At 48.4% G+C, this 18,085-nt stretch overlaps 2 protein-coding genes across 13 annotated transcripts; one reads left to right on the top strand and one right to left on the bottom strand.

The window, feature by feature from the left end:
- The first annotated feature begins 108 nt into the window (after positions 1-108).
- VBP1 (VHL binding protein 1) lies at positions 109-9,151 on the top strand. Of its 2 annotated transcripts, none has more exons than XM_085230975.1 (6): positions 109-289; positions 4,281-4,405; positions 5,002-5,068; positions 5,514-5,612; positions 7,307-7,478; positions 7,584-7,934. In XM_085230975.1, the coding sequence occupies exons 1-6, from the start codon at positions 197-199 to the stop codon at positions 7,718-7,720; spliced, it is 693 nt and encodes a 230-aa protein (XP_085087101.1). In that variant the 5' UTR covers positions 109-196; the 3' UTR covers positions 7,721-7,934. The 2 variants fall into 2 exon arrangements, with proteins under 2 accessions (XP_085087101.1, XP_085087102.1); XM_085230976.1 differs by lacking the exon at positions 7,584-7,934 and adding an exon at positions 7,948-9,151 and having other exon boundaries at positions 116-289; positions 7,307-7,445.
- Positions 8,141-17,613, bottom strand: RAB39B (RAB39B, member RAS oncogene family). Of its 11 annotated transcripts, none has more exons than XR_014885068.1 (4): positions 17,150-17,613; positions 12,218-13,866; positions 11,192-11,279; positions 10,267-11,062 (listed from the first exon to the last, which is right to left on the bottom strand). XR_014885068.1 is itself a non-coding variant. In XM_085230978.1 (3 exons), exons 1-3 carry the CDS (start codon positions 17,362-17,364, stop codon positions 11,467-11,469), a joined length of 444 nt encoding a protein of 147 aa, XP_085087104.1. In that variant the 5' UTR covers positions 17,365-17,613; the 3' UTR covers positions 10,267-11,466. The 11 variants fall into 11 exon arrangements, 3 of the variants coding, with proteins under 3 accessions (XP_085087104.1, XP_085087103.1, XP_010713688.1); XR_014885069.1 differs by having other exon boundaries at positions 10,267-11,474; positions 12,218-12,349; positions 13,646-13,866; positions 17,150-17,612; XR_014885070.1 differs by having other exon boundaries at positions 10,267-11,279; positions 12,218-12,349; positions 13,646-13,866; positions 17,150-17,612.
- Positions 17,614-18,085: the final 472 nt, after the last annotated feature.

The raw sequence follows: 18,085 nt of genomic DNA, 5'->3' as shown, positions 1-18,085 counted from the left end.
TTTCCCCCAATCAGTGGCGGTGTTCCGCCAGCAGGCGGCGCTCTCGGCCGGCGGCAGCCATGCGCTCGCGCCCAGCGCCGCGCCCCGCCTCCCGTCGCTCCGAGCGCGGCGCTGACGCGATGACGAGTGACGCGCTGACGCACGCCTGCAGCGTCTCGGCGCGGGCCGCGTGCGCGCGCGGCGTCGGTACTCCAAGATGGCGGCGGCCAGCGGCAGCGGGCCGGGCTGCGGCGAGGCGGCGGCGGGCGGCAAGCGGGGCCCGCTCGGCATCCCCGAGGCCGTCTTCGTGGTGAGCGGCGGAGGCGCGGGCGACGGCGGGGCTCGGCTCCGCGAGGCGGTCCCCTCGGCCCGGGGAGCGCGGGGGGGCGGCGCGGCCCGGCCTCGGGCCCGCCCTGCGGGGTGCGGGTCTCCGCGGCGCCGCCCGCGCTGCCCGGCCGGGTGTCCGCTCCGTGACGGCGGGCGCTGCGCCTCCTCGGCACAGCGGGTAGGGCCGCGCGGCCCCGAGCGGAGCGCGGGCGGGCGGCGGTCGCGAGCGCTGTCTGGAAGGGGCTGCTCGGGTCCGTATCCGAGCGCTGCGCCGTGCGGGGCCGCGGCCTCGTGCCGGGAGCTGCCGCTCGGGGCGCTGCCTCCTCCGGCCGTCCTCGAAGCGGCGGTCGGGGTGCTTTCGTGCTCCGGCCAGAAGCTCCGGGCTCGTCTCGTCTCGCCAGCTTTTGCCCCCGAGCCCAGCTGTCGGAGGGCCGGGGCACCACGCGCGTGTCGGTGCGTGCGGCTCCTCCGCCGTCTGTCGCACGGCTCCCTTCCCTGGAGGGCGGCGGAGCCTCTGCTGGAGCAGGCTGCCCGACCGGCTGCACGCTGCCCTTCTCTGCACGTGTCCCAACCTTCCTGGCATCCTTACCGTGCATCCTGCCCTAAGGAACCTGCTGTAGCAGGGTTTGGACTGGATGATGTCCAGAGCTCCCTTCCACCCGGCGCTGTTCTGTGGTTCTGTGTGTGTTGCACACGTCTCCAGTTTCTCGGGTGCTTTGACTGGAGCCCCGGCTGTGCCTTGACTCTCTGCCTCTTTGCAGCCTTACGAACTGGCATCCCAGTCCTTGTCTCTGAGAGATGCTCTTATCAGATCCAGAATGGTCTCTGCAGAAGAGATCCTCTTCAGTGGCGATGTTTGAGCACATACACGTACACGTTGGGGCATGCTTAACTTTATCCGAACGAAGCATGCATTAAGAAGCATTTAGTGCTGTCCTGTTGCTCAAAGTGGCAAGGTAGTTATGATAGTATGGGTTTTATTAACGTTTTGTTTGGGTTTTTTTTTCTTCGGAAAATAGGCTTCAGTGATAAAACGGTGTGCTGTTGCAGTAAAGACCTGCTTGTGATTTGTTTGTTCCCCAACCTCCTATGCTGTCTGGGCAGCATTAGCTTTGAAGAGTGTTTCATGAATCACCTCTGTTTGGAGGGTGTTTTTCAGTGCCTTTTTGGCACACACTGCTTCATAGGCATGGATAAAGGCCAAGCTGCTCTGTAGTCTTTCATGGCTCCCCAAGCATCATGTGGCACGTAGCTAACTTGGCTTTCCCTGGAGTTAAACAACACTCTTAGTGTTGCCTTTTTGTTCCCTAGTGATCTACACAAGCAGAATTGCTTCCACAAGAGGGAGTTTTGTTTCAGAGCATCTCCAGTCAAGTTTTTGCAATGTTTGGTCTTGTCCTTGTCTTTTCAGACTGGGCTTTGCTGCAGGCTCTGTCAGGAGCACTGTGGAGGGAGAAAATTAGAAAGGCCAAAGCCCAGCTAGAACTGAACTTGGTCACTAAGGTGAAAGACAACAGTAAATATTTGTATTAATATATCAGCAGTAAGAGGAGAGCTAGGGAGAATCCCCATCCCTTGCTGGACGCAGAGGCAAACACAGTGACCAAGGATCAGAATAAGGCTGAGGTACTTAATGCCTTCTTTGCCTCAGTCTTTAATAGTAAGACTAGTTGCTTCATGGGCACACAGCTCCTTGCACTGGAAGATAGGGATGGGGAACAGAATAAGCCCTGCATGATCCATGATGAGATGGTTTTGGACCTGCTCTGAAAGCTGGACACTCACAGGTCCATAGGGCCAGATGGATTGCACCCTAGACTGCTGAGCAGTTGGCGGATGTGGTTGCCAAGCCACTCTCCATCATCCTTCAACAGTCCTGGCTAACCGGGGATGTCCTGGTGGACTGGAGGCTGGCAAATGTGATGCCTGTCCTCAGAAAGGGCCAGAAAGATGATCCTGGTAGCTACAGACCTGTCAGTCTCACCTCGGTGCCAGGGAAGGTTATGGAATGGATAATCTCAGGGGCCATCACTGATGAATTAAAAGTCAACCAGGGGATCAGGCCCAGTCAGCAAGGGTTCATGAATGGTAGATCCTGTTTGACAAACTTGACTTCATTTTATGACAAGGTGACCCGCTTAGTGGATGAAGGTAAGGCTGTCGATGTGTTCTACCTGGACTTCAGTAAAGCCTTTGACACTGTCCCCCACAACACCCTGGTGAAGAAGCTGGCTGCCCACAGTTTGGATGGGCACACGCTCTGCTGGGTGAAACACTGGCTGCAACACTGGCTGCATGGCCGGGCCCAAAGAGTTGTGGTCAATGGAGTTAGATCCAGTTGGCAACCGGTCAGGGTCAGCATCCCCCAGGGCTCGGTACTGGGGCCACTCCTATTCAACATCGTTATTAATGATCTTGATAAGGGGATTGAGTGCACTCTCAGTAAGTTAGCAGATGACAAGTGTGGAGGAAGTGTTGATCTGCCAGAGGGTAGAAAGGCACTATAGAGGGACCTGGATAGACTACATTGACAGGCCAAGGTAGACTGTACAAGTTTAGGGCCAAGTATCAGGTCCTGCACAAACAAACAACGCCAGGCAAACCTACAGGCTTGTGGAGGAGTGGCTGAAAAGCTGCCTGATGGAAAGGGACCTTGGTGTACTGATGGGCAGTCAGCTGGATATGAGCCAGCAGTGTGCCCAGGTGGCCAAGAAGGCCAGTGGCATCCTGGCTCATATCAGGAATGCTGTGATGAGCAGGACCAGGGAAGTCATCCTGCCCCTGTACTCAGCATTGGTGAGGCCTCACCTCAAGTGCTCTGTTCAGTTTTGGGCACCTCAGTACAGAAAGGACATGGAGGTGCTGGAGCAAGTCCAAAGAAGGGCAACAAGGCTGGGGAAGGGCTTGGAGAATGTGGCCTATGAGGAGAGACTGAAGGAACTGAGGCTGTTTGGTCTGGAGGAGACTGAGGGGAAACCTTATTGCTCTCTTCAAATACCTGAAAGCGATTGCAGTGAGAGTGGGGTTGGTCTCCTCTCACTGGTGACACGTGACAGGACAAGGGGAAATGGCCTCAAGTTGTGCCAGGTGAGGTTTAGGTTGGATATCAGGAAAAACTTCTTTGTAGGTCATACTGGAATGGGCTGCCAAGGGAGGTGGTTGAGTCACCATCTCTGGATGTGTTTAAAAATTGTTTGGATGCAGTGCTCAGGGACATGATTTAGCAGTGGGTTGTTAGAGTTAGGGTAGTATGGTTAGGCTGGACTTGATAATCTTGAAGGTCTTTTCCAACCTGAGCAATTCTATGGTTCTAGGAGGCAGCTGTGTCTCTTGCTGGCACTGCAACTGAAGGTGCTCCTCAGGCCATTGCATGCAGGTAGCTGCTGTCAGGTCAGAAGCTGTGGCCCATCCCTTGGCCCACGCCCCTTTCAGGAGGCTGCAGCATGGGTTGAGGCAGCTGGGCTGCTTCCTGGGGCTGGTAGAGGTCAGCGTCCTGCTGCTCCTGCTGCCATCCGAGGTGCTGCTCCCAGGGCCTGGCTTGTTTTGTCCTGCAGGGCTTTCTGTGGCTCTGCTGCCTGCAGGAGGCCTTTGGGAAGACATGTTATTAGCACAAAGCTGCACTGAGCTGTTAGCACGGCTTTCTCCCCTTGGCCTCTCTCTGCCACCACATGGCCTGGCTCAGGCTCAGCCTGGCCCTTTTGCTTTGTTGCTCTTATCCTACGCAGCTCTAATCTGAGAAACCAGGGATGCGCCATCCTCACTTTGCATACGGGAAACTGAAAGTTAGCCCTGGTCTGAGGGCTTCTCCTGTTGGGCTTCATTTGGCATTGGCAAGGCTGATGCTGCTGCTAAAAAGGCATCAATAAATAGGGCTGTGAAATACTCCTTTCATCTTCGATGCAGCTCTCTACTTGATGATACTGAGGATTTCTGTAAAGCTCTTGTAACGCTGAGGGTTTTTTCTCCCCTTCAAGGAAGACGTGGATTCTTTTATGAAACAGCCCGGAAACGAGACAGCAGATGTAGTTCTGAAGAAGTTGGATGAGCAGTACCAGAAGTATAAGTTTTTGGAACTTAACCTTGCTCAGAAGAAACGAAGGTAAGTTGTGTTTGTGCAGAACTGGGAAATGTTTGGCACGGTTCAATTTTTTTTTAATAAAGTTGTGTTAATTTCAATATCCCAAGAAGTACAAAGTTGGTTTTAAGAGAGCTGATATTGGCAGTACTTTCAGGATAAAGAAACAGATTTCCTTTCCTTCCTGAGAATCATGCACAAGAAATGACAGTACTGCTGATTTGGTCCGGAGCCTCTAAGGCCAAAAGCTCTACACTTGTTTTGAGTGCTATGGTTTTTATCTCTGTTTTTGCGGAGGTTTCCCTCTGCCCTGTGGGGACCAGAAATACACCAAAACATGCCCAGCAGGTGCACCTTGTTGTTAGTGTGTGTCACAGCTGGAAAGCTGCGTGCTCTGCTCGCTGTAGGACTGCTGAGCCCGTGCTGGGGGCTGGGGAAGCTGTACGTGAGGTGTCTGTACCTGCCTTCATCTTTTAAATGTGCATTTGTAAGCTCAGAAAGCTGTTTGTTCAGGGCATCGAGTTTTAAAACGGAGGTTGAATTGTGTAATAGAGCTCATCGGTTGTTTAGGAAACTTTGTGTCTGTAAAATAATAAATGATGACTGTTGTTAATTCACAGGCTAAAAGGTCAGATTCCCGAAATTAAACAGACATTAGAAATTTTAAAACACATGCAGAAGAAAAAGGTAAACTATTTTGAATATCTAACGAGTATGAGAAAAGCTAACTGCCTTTCCACCCTAACAGAACACATTGCAAGAAATGTTTTGGAGAGCACACTTAATATGCCTTTGTAAATAACAGAATTGTTTTAAAGGTATGTAGTACTTTCCGAAAGCTTGTTCAAAACCAGTAACGTTTGTAATGCAAGCATCCCTTCGATAGCGTGTAGATTGCAGCTAAGCTTGGATTTTACCCTTATAGAGATTTCCACGTTGCTTTTAAATACTTTAAAGAATGCCTTAGTCTTGGCACTTCAATGTTGAAGTAAACATACATGCAGTTTCACCCAAGCTAATACTGTATCAGTGGCAAAAAAGCAGAAAAGTGCACTCCTTACTGTAAACTTTGTCTCTTCTGTGTGAGTTTCCAGTGAAAATGTCAATGTTAAGCTTTATCATTTCTCTTAAGGAATCCACAAATCCAATGGAAACCCGATTTTTATTGGCAGATAATCTCTACTGCAAAGCTTCAGTTCCTCCTACAGACAAAGTTTGTTTGTGGCTGGGGGTAAGTAAAGTGGTTTATATGACTTTATTTCCAGAAGATGGGGTTCACTGCTGGCTCAGCTGTCCTCCTGATTGGGACAAGTGTAATTCTCCATGTGTGCAAGGAAAGCTGTGTCGTTTCAGTGCAGCAAACATAGCAATATTTCAATATGCTTGTGGAGTTCTTATGGTTTTGTTTTCAATTTTTTTTAGTGCCTGAACATAGTAAAATGACAGAGAACTGTAATCTTGCTGAACTGTTTTATCAAAAAAGTGTATTTGTGAATGTTTCCCTATCACATTGTGCTTCACATTACCAGGCAACCTTGCTTGGCACTGGAATGAATATGCCCAACAAAACAACTCAGCCTGAGAACTAACTTCTGGTCTTCTCCCTGTTATTTGTATTTAGCTTGGTTTCATGCAAGCTTTCTGGGGAAGGGTGGGGTTTGGGTTCCTCAGAGGTACCTGCCAGCTTTTAGAGTGGAATTTGTGCTAGGTTGGTGGGATCAGAGCTTGAATCACATTTCTAAGTACCAAAATAATATCAAGCTGGGATATTCAGGAGCAGAGGCCCCGTTATCTGTAGAGATAACCTGCTAATGTTTATTTTGAGACTTGTAAATCCCTGGTGTTCTCACATGCTGGCTGCCAAACGCAACACAGAGCAGCAGCGTTGTTGGTATGCACTGCATCCTGGCTGGTCTGGCAGTTACAACTTCAGCAGTCTTTTCTGTTGTAAAAACAGAAGATTTCTGTCTGCTACATTTTGCTTTCAGGTAACTTCAGAATTCACAACCATTGACTTTCAGGGTGTACCAGGTTTCTTTTATCACAGTATCAGAGGAAGTTCATCTTGGTTCATACAGAAAAGCCATCGTGAAGCACCACAAATGATTTATTAGTCGTACTTAGGGTTTCTTGGGCCTTTAGCTCTTTATCCATCTTGTTGCTTACAGTCTCTGTGCTGGGCTATGCATATCACTACTGTTGCAGAAACTGTCTTGCAGTTATTTAAAAAACAACCAAAAAAGAAGCAAGCACTGCATATATAGTTCTTGCAGCTCTGCATTGCATTCCCTGCAATCTTGTCTGAATAAGATTTGTGTGGCTTTGTTCAGTACACAATTCTTGGATGTAACAAAGCTACATGGGTGCATCTTCATTTGGTTCCACTTTTTTTTACGTGGTGGCTTCCTTGCTGAAATTTACTGATTAAAAACCACCATGATGCCAGATTGGACTTTCATACACATTATATCTTGTAATACTTTTTGTTAATAAGCAGTGCCACCAGGCTGTTTGTCTGTATTCTGCATAGATCCTGAGGTGAATCTTGAATGCAGCAAGAATTGTTTGTAGAGCTGTGTGACACTTGAGATGCTGTGAAGGAATGAGGAGTGTCTTGTTTTTCAGATGTGGTGGAGATGAGATACTGGCATAAAAGATTGAATGCAATATACAGAAATCCCCTGTTGCTCAGAAGGAGGAGGAAAACTTCTTTCCAAGTCACTGGGGGGATTTATTACTGTTACTGAAGTGGTGGAGCCTCAAGTGGCTTCTGACATTGTTTGCCCTGAACCTTGCCTTAGCTCATCAGTGTTAATGTGATGATCCATAAACAGTCTGAAATATTTATGCTATGCCTTATTCCTTACAGTGCAAGTGTAAAAGCTTCTATGAATCTTTCTGTTGTTTTTTATTGTTGTTGTGTAGGCCAACGTGATGCTTGAATATGATATTGATGAAGCTCAGGCTCTGCTAGAGAAGAACTTGTCAACAGCCACAAGAAACCTTGATTCTCTAGAGGAAGACCTGGATTTTCTTAGGGATCAGTTCACCACTACAGAAGTCAGTATCCTTTTAATACGCAGGAGTGATGTGGAAGGTAATGTACAGGTACCTACTTGTTTCCAGACATGCTTTTAGCTTGGACCTGCTGTCATTAAAATTCTTAACACTCCAGGGACTTTTTTTTTTTTTTTTTTTTTAGCAGTGAACCATAACTGTGTTTTCAGTGCTGAGGAGGGGCAGGTTGGTGGCTGGATGTGGCAAAGGTTGTTTGAGATCTGCTGTGATGGTTGCAAGCCTGGACTGAGAGTGAGCTGGAAGAGTGGGTCAGTGCTGTGAACAGGTGGCCAGGCAACCATTTCAAAGTGAAACCAATTCTTCTTACTTTCTTAAGAGTTACTGACGTGCCTGTAAGTTAAGGCTTTGCAGCACGTCAACTCTTTCATTAAAAGGTTTCTGTAGACTGCTGCAAGTTAAAGGAAGTATGTATGATCAACAGGATATCCAGCTTTTCCCCTTTTTTCTTTCCACTGAACACTTCTGTTTCCTTAATTCCACGCCCTCAGATATGGCTAGAGTTTATAATTGGGATGTAAAGAGAAGAAACAAGGAAGACCCATCCAAAAACAAAGCATAGTTTTGCCAGTTTTAAATGTGGTTTCAATTTCAAAATATTTTTAATTTAAACACCCCTGAAATTCATTCTTAAGGGACTGAGTTACTTTAAGCAGTGCAGTAAATGGTAAAATATATAAAAACTAATGGTGAGCGACATTTTATTTATTTGTGAACTCAAAATTTGGTTCCATGCATGCTTCAAGAAAGTATAGATTGTTTGAAAAGATACCACAGTCCAGCGAAGGACATAATATTTGGATCAGACCAGTCTGCTACAAGTAAATTTCTGCCTGAATGTTTGTCTGAAAAGGTGAGGGTGCATGTATGAAACTGACAGCATGTTAGCAGGTTAAGGTCATGCAGGGTTTACTTTTCATTTCTGTGTACAGCTGATGAAGTTAAAGTCAGCGTGGGCTGGGAAGACATGCAGCTGTCATATCCTAGGAAAAAGGACAAACACAGCAAAGTCCTGGATTTTGTCTCAGTCAATTACTTCTTTGGCAGCACCAATATACAAGCATTCCACTGTGGATAAACTTGATTTTAATAATTATGTTAGTTGACTGCCTGTTGCCGAACTCTCAGCACTTTACATACAACACTTTGTGACTTGTCTTCAGAAAAGAATGCTAAATGGAGTAAACAGCACAAGTTATGTCAAGTCTGCAGGTGCTCTCACCCTGTTCTTTTTCCACACACGTGCATACATGGCTTACTTTTGCAAACGTATTGATCAAGGACACCGAAATGCTGGCAGCCTGTAAATGAAAAAAAACAAACCCTACTTGCAATCCCTTAGACAAGATGTCGTTCAAATGTCTTCACACTCAGCCTCCCAGGTGGTGAAACCTGTATTAGATAAGGATGGTTGACTGCAGTCTGGCTTCTGGTGTTAACAGGTGGAATACTTTCTTGGTTCTTACGAAGCCTTGCGAGATTGTTGCCTTTTACCTCTGCAGTTTCTGTCTAAAATGAAATGCTCAGTGGTGATGTCAGTGGCTAATATGCACATTCTCTAAGAGTACAGGTTTTGCTGCAAAATAAATGCAAATGTTCACTGTTGGAATTTCATGTAAGAAACAACATACCTGTAAAGTTTTTGTACTTTTATTTCATTATATTAAAATAGTAAAACTAAACAATTGTGGCAAACACCAGTTTTTGTGCGTCTTTCTTTGTAGGAAAGTCATGAATTTGAGGTATCATATTTTATGTTTCCATCTCATCACTGGGGCAGGGGAGTGAGAAGTTGAAGCAGCTGTGGAAAGCTGGATACTGGTGTGTGTGAAATGGGGGCTGTGAGTCACCACACCTGAATTTGTGAACAGAAGCAATTGATTTGACAGCGCTGTGGCTGAAAATCAGCAAGAGCTGTAGGGGTGGGAGTAAAAGAGGTAAGTCCTTAGCTGTGCTCACAACGCATTCCTGGACTGGGCTCATTCACACCTTTATTTGCAGGGAGGTGCTGTTTTTTTTCTAGTGTCTTTGGCTAGGAGAGAGAATTTTAAACCAATGCATTATCTGACTAGCATGTATCTATCTCTACCCCTTGCTATGCTTGGTTGAAGCTGTGCTTCTCTTTCTGAGAGCATCAGGAATGACAAGAAGGGCAGCTGCAAACGTCCTGATTTCTCTTGCAATTTTCTCTTCTATATGGATTAATGAGATCCCAGCAGGCTAAAGCACTTCCCCACACCACTGCTTTTCTAGCTGGTCCTAAGGCAGCAATTGCTTCTCTTTGTTGTGCACAATGAAATGATGAGTTAAGCATTTATGCACTATCAAAAAACCCTACTGTGCGCAGCTCCCAATGACCTAATGCTGGGTATTAGTGTGAGGGGGGAGGCAGCATTAGGACTGCAAGCACTCAGCAGGATCAAAATGTATCAGGTTGTTAGGGAGAGAGCTGGCCTTGGAATAACACCCAACTCTTGGTTTTGAATAGAGGGTTTTGTTATTTGCTGAGCACAAAGTTAAAAAATTCATAGGCAACTCTGGCTTCCATATGACTGCTCTTCATCCAGTATTGCCCTGTTGTTTACTGCTAAATTTTTGTTGCTTGGATTAAGAACAGAAAGGTCTCATACAGGAGCTAGAACAGTTTCTGCAGTGTGCCAAATGCCGCCTGCTGCGAAGCTCCAGGAGGGGCTATGGCTCCTTTGGCTACTGCAAGGAGCAGGCTGACACTTCTACAGCTGCACTGGTTTTCTCAGCACCCAGCTGTGCAGATGTGATCCAGTGGCCGTTACAGAAAAATGTACAGCAGGTGCCATTGCAAAGATCCTGTTTATTGTTGAGCTGGTCCATACCAGATTTCCAGTTAGGGCTGCTGTACAGAAGCGGTACAGGTATGAGATAGCTTACTGATAAGGAACAGGTAGGGGAGAAGGAAAAAAACCAACAGTCTCTTTACAAGTTTTAAATTTCACAGTATCACATAGTAACCATTTTGCTAAGTACAAGCATATTTCCAGTCACATACAGACAGCTAAATACAGCATTATTTTCACATTTCATTACAGTGCATAACAGAAAGCGAGGAAAGTGTATAGTATGTTTTTATTCTGGAGGTTCAGAGCAATTTGAATCTAGCATGCAGATTGTTTTAAGTTAGCTTTTCTTGTTTCTCTTTTTGTCCTAGAGTAAAAGAGCTCCTGACCTTTATCCTGTGGAAAGTTATGATCTTTGATTTCTCTAAATCCCTCTTGCATCAGAAGTCAAAGCGTTAAAACCAGTTGTTAGAAAAGAGTGCTTAGCATATCCTATAAGTTCTTCATCTTAGAAAAAACATTCCAAATTTTGTACAGATGAATCTACATTTCCTATATTTTAGTAAGCTGCCTAAAAAAATGCAAGGAGTTAGAAAAAGATGTATATAACGATTTATCTATCATTTAATATAACCATTTATTACCTCTAAGTAGTTAAGACTGCATACATTTTCTTCTGTACTGTTTCTCTTCAGAATTATGACACGTATTTGTAAATCAAGTACTTACTCTGAAGTCCTGAATATACGTGCTTATTTAGGTTTCCTGGAATTTCCCTCTGGGAGCAGAAAGACTGAGAGAGAGAAGCGGAATGTCCAAGCCATTAAATAAACCAGCAGCTGTCTGGTGAACACTGAGCTTTTCCTGCACAGAGGCTCATGGGTTTTACTCTTGCTAAAACTGATCTTTTTTAAAGTTTTACCTGCCTGTAATGGAGCTTTCAAGCTCTGCCCTTAGGACAGCCACTAGTCAGCAAGGCAACCTAAGCCACAGCCTGTGAATAGCCAGACCTTGAAAGAAAGAAAGAATAAGAAAACTGACCCTTTCATACCTGTTTGCCCTCGTCTTTGTGAGAACAGGACTAGCAGTCCCAGTCTGAGCAAACCTTGTGCTCCCCACTGGCGTCAGCAGAAGCTGAAGGTAGAGAGCCCATGGTAGCCCAGCTCCTGTGGTGCTCTGCATCAATCTTCTCCAGCTTCACTTACCTAGAAAGAGATTTTTTAAGAGATTTCTTTTTTGAACCTTCAGGTTACTCAGCTTGACCACCACCGAGTGCCTGGAGTTCAGCAGGCCTTAGCACAGGGATCTCAGTGTAGGTACAGCCTGTCCAAGATGGGCCGGGTTCTGCAGCAGCAAGCAGCTTACTGAAAGGTGCTAGGCCAGTGCCACCCCTCCTTCACTCTCATTTGCTACCAGTGCCCTCCCAGCAGCTGCAATGCTGCTGCTCCCCTGCAGTGCTCAGGAACTGAAATTGTTCCAAGAGTACTCAAATGAAAATGTAATCCAACTTCAAGGTGAGTTCTTTTTTTATATACAGGAATCTTTAATTCATACGGACCAGCACAAGTACTGCAAACTACGAGAAGAGGCTTGGGAAGTCAGTACGAATTCAACAGCACTCAGGACTCACACTGTCTGAGATGGAGGTAGCTTAAAAAAGCTGTAACAAGTATCTTTTTTTCTACATAGAGGCCTAAAAATCAAACACCAGGTGCTTCCTGTGGTTTTTACCTACTCCCTCCTGCCCATAGTTCGGTGTGTAAAGCTTGCAAACTCCAGTAAAAAGGTCACTATTGTTTCTGTTTGTTTTAAATAGGTTGAACTTTGCTACAGGTTACCCTGCTGCAACTGTAAAGCTGGTTGAAACTTAGAAGAAACAAAGCATGCCCAGAAAATGGCCACCCACATACAGCCTTTTTAACAACTGCTTCCACCCGCAATGACCAACCTGATATGGATCATCTCTTGTCAAATTAAAACAAGGAGGAAAACAAATTTTACTCTTGAGCTTGTCTTGGGGCTTTCCTTTTCCTCCTGCTCACACACTTCTGTGCTCCTCCTCCTCAGTTCTAGTTCTCTTCTTCCACAGATGCCAAGAAAGAAAATGACACTTTAACAACAGATAGTGATGGAAGCCATTGCTTTCCATGCTATTCAACTTCTTTAAAAGCAAATCTCACCTTGTCGATGCACCTTAGTTAAGCTTTTCAAGTTTCCCCTGCCCTGCCCAACTTCATTCCATTCTTCCTTGTGGCCCCAGCTGACAAGGCACCCGAAACATCAGCACAGTGCTGTTAGCAGACAAATGTTGGTGTGTCCCACCTGGGTGCCATACTCCAGCCTCAAAATACAGCAGATGAGCACAAGTTTTTCTCTTTATGCTCCTCATCACTTAATTATACTGGAAAGCCCTGAACTGAGGGTACACTGAGGTACACATTGAGGCAGTAAATAGTTTAAAAATGTACTGAATAATTACTAATGCAGCAGGCGTTGCTACTTAGAATCCCAGTTTACAGCATGAAAAACACTAGGGGAAATCATTTGAATTGTAATTACCAATCAAATAACTACTATTTTCCTCTTTAAATGCCACAGAGTACTCGACTATTGAACTAGGTTCAAGAATGTAAGAAAAAAAAATTCAGAAGTATGCATACCACATCAGTAAACTTTTCCTATGCCACTGGCCTTAGGAAGGAATGGTACCCATGCTGCCTTTACACCTTCCTGGTAATAAGCAGCTGATGCAAACTAAGATGTCATCTTTCTCTCTGCTGCTTCTCATACTACAGCACTGTCCATACTGTGGCTTCAGCACCCAGCATGGCGCTATAGATTTACTTAAAACAGGACACTACAGCACTGTGGCACATGCTGGCCCATTCAGATCTAATTGTGTGCTCTGCCCCCTTCTGCTGTCCCTCACTTCTGCTTGCTGTCTCATTACAAAATCTACATGCACCCTCACTCACTCTGTTAGGTTTATAGCCTCCAGTTCTGAAAAGTTGTATGGAACAGAACATTTATTCCCTGGGTCTGTTCTCGTATCCAAAAAACTGCGGGAGGCTGTTTACAACGGGAGTGTTGCTCTCCCTTCTGGCACACTGAGTTCACTTAGTAAAGTACGTTTGGTTAGTAGAGTTCATCACTTCTCTCACTAGAAGAGCTCAGCACAAGCACCGCCTATCTGATTTCACCACTTCTTCTGAAGAGTGCACTACATTTGGGACAAACCCACTCTTTACCCCTTCCCATCCCTCCTGGATCGAAATTTCCCCCCTTTTAACAAGCTCGTATATATCTCGAGTCAGATCAGTGAAGGCCTTCTCCACGTTAATGGCATCCCGAGCAGAGGTCTCAATGTACTTCATACCATATGCAGCAGCCAGTTTCTCAGCCTCGTGCCTGGTGACTTGCCGCTGTGTGTCAAGGTCACACTTGTGACCCACCAAAACAAAGACGATCTGGTAGGGCTGGACGTGCACCTTGGTCTCTTCTAGCCACTCGTGGACGTTCTGGAAGGACCTGCGGTTTGTAATGTCAAAGAGGAGGAGTCCACCAACCGAGTTCCTGTAGTAGGCTCTGGTGATGGACCTGCAAAAAAAATGATCCATAGCAAACATGTAAGTCACTGCTATTTGGGAGGTAGGGCAGAGCAAGCTTCACTTTTTTTTTTTCCTGCTTGTTTCTTTTGATTCTCTTTTCTTAATCGCAATGTAGCACTTCTGTACCTAAGCCTCTGCTTTAAAAGGCAGCATTTCTGCTACCCTGACTACCCTGCAGAGCACAGGACAGAGAATGGCACTCAGTCACATCTCGCTGCTTTGACTTGTGCTCTGCACATCTTGTCATTCACAGACATCTAATCTTGGCTTAAAACTTCATCCCTGAGTAACTGCCTCATGGATTTGCTATAACTTCACCACCATTTCTGGCTTCTCTATCACAGATTTCTATATTCTCTTTGCCATTGGCCTAACGAGCCTCCACCACACCAAGTCAGTACTCTGCATGGTTTGGGTGCCCCACTGGTTTAGAAGCATTGTAGCAGCTTAAAGGAGCCAAACACCTACTGGCAGATACATAAAAGGCAAAGAGAGAGGCCACAGATCAGAAGGCAGAAGGTGGAGCTGTGCCCCTAAAAAGACCCCAAAAGGTCCCGCAGACCCTCAGACTGAGAAATGGAAAGCATTCTCCACAGTCTGAGGCAGCCTGAAGCAGCACATGAAATCAGCCAACAAAGGTCTACAGAGAACACAGAGCTGAGCAGAGCTACAGTCTAACAGCTACTACATATGGAAAAAACAAGAAGCAGTAAAACTGTACTGTTTCTGCAAAGTCACCGATTAGTTCTAAATCCAGAAGCACTCATCGATTTCAGTCCCTGGAGAACTTACACAGGGACCTGAACTTCTTCTTCTGGGAAAATGTAAGCACCACTACGTCTACCTTGGGATGACTCTTCCTCCACCAGACAAGTCTGTTGTTAGAGGTTATTCTGCCCTGCAGTGTGCTTATCCTGCAGAGCTACCCCCAGAAATGATTCACCAGCATTTTTAAGATTTGCTTTATCAAAAGTCCTGCAATGATGGGTGAAAATCCAACTGAAGAAAGCCAGAACGGGGGGCAGAGGGGGGGGAGGGAGAAGGGAGGAAAAAAAAAAAGGAAGGAAGGGAAAAAAAAAAAAAGAAAAAAAAAAAAGTGGCTTGGCTAACTTCTCCTCTCCAGTTATCTGGCCCAGGGACAAGAACAGCTCTGCACATTTGGGAACAAGGGAATCAGCTCTGCCGTTTGCTCTGTGGCCAGCTGCAGACAGACACTGGCACTCTGAATTCACCCCCATGCTGTCACAGGCACTTCTGCTTCTCCTGTGTGCCAGCACACCAGCCCTGGCTGCTCCTGCCAGCATCAGCAGTGCCTCAGGTACTTCTGAGAGACATGACAGGATCTGAACAGAGCGCTGCGCTGAGGCAAAACTAGGTGAAGGTCTGGGTGCCTTTCCACAGACATCTCCTTACCGATCTGCAGGAAGCATGCTACGCTGCCTTCACTCTGCGCCTCACTGCCCAATTCCCCATGAGACTCCTGCCCAGCTCTTCCCGTCCCTCTCCTGACCACAGCAGAACAGTGCTGCGACTCACACCCACTCTGACCAAGTTTGAACACAAAGGCACCGCCTCTGTGCAGGACTTCTTCCTCTCCCTGGCTCTACCTGGGGTCCTCACCGCCCACCCCAGCCCTTCCCTCTCACTGGAAGGGAACAGCTGTTCTGTAGGTGCTGGTACACATTCCCAGCCAGCGAGGGCTGCACACGCTTTTGCTTCTGTTAGCATTACATGATGTCACGTTTCAGACAAGAAGCAAGTATTTGAGCAACCTGAGAAGGGCACAACCTGCTGGATCCAGGAAGAATGGAACCCTGCTGTTCTACAACTCCAAAACAGCCTCAACGCTGACCCAAAGAGCACCATTCTGGGGCCGAGATGACAAAACAGAGGCACGTGCTTAACTGTAGTTTAAGCCCTGACTGCACAGGAATAGCTTCTCATTGATGGAGAGTGAGAGAACTCACAACAACAGTCAGGAAGAGCAAAACTGCAGCACAGATGCAGACTAGCAGATACCATCACAGTGTCTTCAAGGCAATGGCAATGCTTTCCTCATCGTGGGACAGCTGTTAACTTACAGTAAAGCAGCTGCAAATGCTCAAAATGGAGAACTCCATGAAATACCAGAATTCTTTCCTAAGAATTTCCTTCTTAAGAAATCCCTTGCACTGTGACAAACAAGTGTAATGGTTCTGGAGAGCACATGCACTGCTATGCTTCTTGCCTGCACCCACACCTTCAGCTTACCCCAGTGCTAGCAGTGTTTTGCCTTTTACCAGAACAGCCTGCAGGGGAAGCCCAGGAGCTACCGGCTTCATGGGGTACAACACATGACTGGATTTGATAGGGACAAATGCAGAACAGACTTTTGTCACAGCTGAAAGTATACCGTAAAGGTAGCTGGGTTTGCTTTTCGTATTGGGAATTTAAGTCTGCACTTAGGCAAGGGCACTTCCAAGTGGCAGGATGTGTTCCTATGCCAGCGACCCTCCTGCCCCTCGCATTGCTGCTGCTGAGCGCTGCTGCCCTTGTGCTGAAGGTCGCCTGTCACCACGTCTACACGCAGGTTCAGGCACCAGCAAGAAGAGCAAGCAGCCCCGGGGGCCCCAGACTTCCCTCCATTTTAAAGATGGGAAACAGAGGTGTCCAACAGCTTCCCCTCCTCACAGCAGAGGTACAAGCGCGGGATCGCACACAGCCGCGTTTTGGAATCTGACGCAACCGAGCGCTCCGGTGCCTCCTCTCAGCCAGCGGAATAAAGCAGCGGCTCCCGGCCTCAGCAAAAAGCCTGTCCGTGTGCAAGGACCGAGCGCGGGCCTGGGGTCAGCGCTAAGGGTGGGAAGGGAGGCGGGGGACCGGGAGCGGGGAGCGTTCATCGGTGTGTGAATGGAAGCGTTACGGCAGCGCGGCTCCGCGATGCTGTGCGGAGACGCAGAGAAAGGAAAGCGCTTCCGGAGGGAGCGGGAGGAAAGCGGGTCAAAGATGGGCGAAAAACAGAAGCGCACCCACGCGATTAGCCGAGGTTCGGGGCACGCTCTCACAACCTCACCCCCAAACCGGAGCCCCGCACCGCCCTGCCCTGCAGACGGCGGGATCCGCCGCAGCTGCAGACCCGCACCCCGCACGCAGCCGGAGCCCCGCATCCCCCAGCCCTCAGCCCGCTCCTCCGCGCCGCCCCGCCGGGCCGCGCCCCGGCTTTAGCCCCGCAGAAACGAACGGGCGTAAATAAACGGCCCTGCGGCCCTCCTTTGTGCCGCCCGCAGCCCTACCGGAACCGCTCCTGCCCGGCCGTGTCCCAGATCTGCAGCTTGATCCTCTTGCCCGGCTCGATCTCCACCAGCCTGGAGAAGAAATCCACGCCCACCGTGGGGTCGGAGATCTGCGCGAAGCGGCCCTCGGTGAAGCGGCGGATGAGGCAGGACTTGCCCACGGTGGAGTCGCCGATGACGATGAGGCGGAACTGGTAGAGCCAGATGGCCTCCATGCCGCCCGCTCAGCGCCCGCCCATGCCCGGCCCGCAGGGGGCAGCGCTAGGCCGGCCCCGAGGCGCCGCTCAGCGCGGGGCCACGGCGCGGGGCCGGCCTCGCTCCGGCCGCCTCAGAGCCGCCCGCGGGTGGCCGCACCGCCCCCCGTCCTCCCGGGCCGCGGGCGGAGGCCCGGCCGAGCCGCGATGCAATGGCGGCCGCGCTCTACCGCACTGCCGGGAGGAGCCGCCACCCCCGAACCGCCGCCGGGGGCGGGGCGGGACCGAGGGAGGGCGGGAGCGCGGGGAGAGCCCGGAGGAGGGCGGCGCGGCGCTGAAGCTGCTCGCCACGAGCCCGGCAAGTCTGTCTTTTTCGTTCTCTCCGGCCTGCGCAGGACGTGCACGCAATCCGCACAGAGCTCAGCAGGCAGCGGGGTGCCCGAGCTTTGGCATGGTAGGCATCCACTTGAGCGGGGCTTGGGTCACGGGAAGAGAAAAGGAGCACTGAATTATTAAAAACAACTCGGCTAAAACGCGTATTGTCACATTTTTAAAAGGTTTGTTTGTTTGTTTTGAGTTTACAAAGAGGCTGCATGAGCACCGCTGAAATCAGTGCGCTCACGGTGACAATGACGTTCAGCCGATCCTCACAGGGCGGCTCTGCAGCACCAGCTGGGTAAGCAGCCTGCAAACAGGACCAGACGTCAAAGCTCATGCCTCAGTAACAAACGGCAGGGAAAGT

Source organism: Meleagris gallopavo, chromosome 9 (genome assembly GCF_905368555.1).
Source record: "Meleagris gallopavo chromosome 9, MGAL_WU_HG_1.1, whole genome shotgun sequence".
In the NCBI taxonomy this organism is placed as follows: Eukaryota; Metazoa; Chordata; class Aves; order Galliformes; family Phasianidae; genus Meleagris; species Meleagris gallopavo.
Note: the sequence above shows the minus strand (reverse complement) of the source record. Positions and strands in the feature narration are given on the sequence as shown.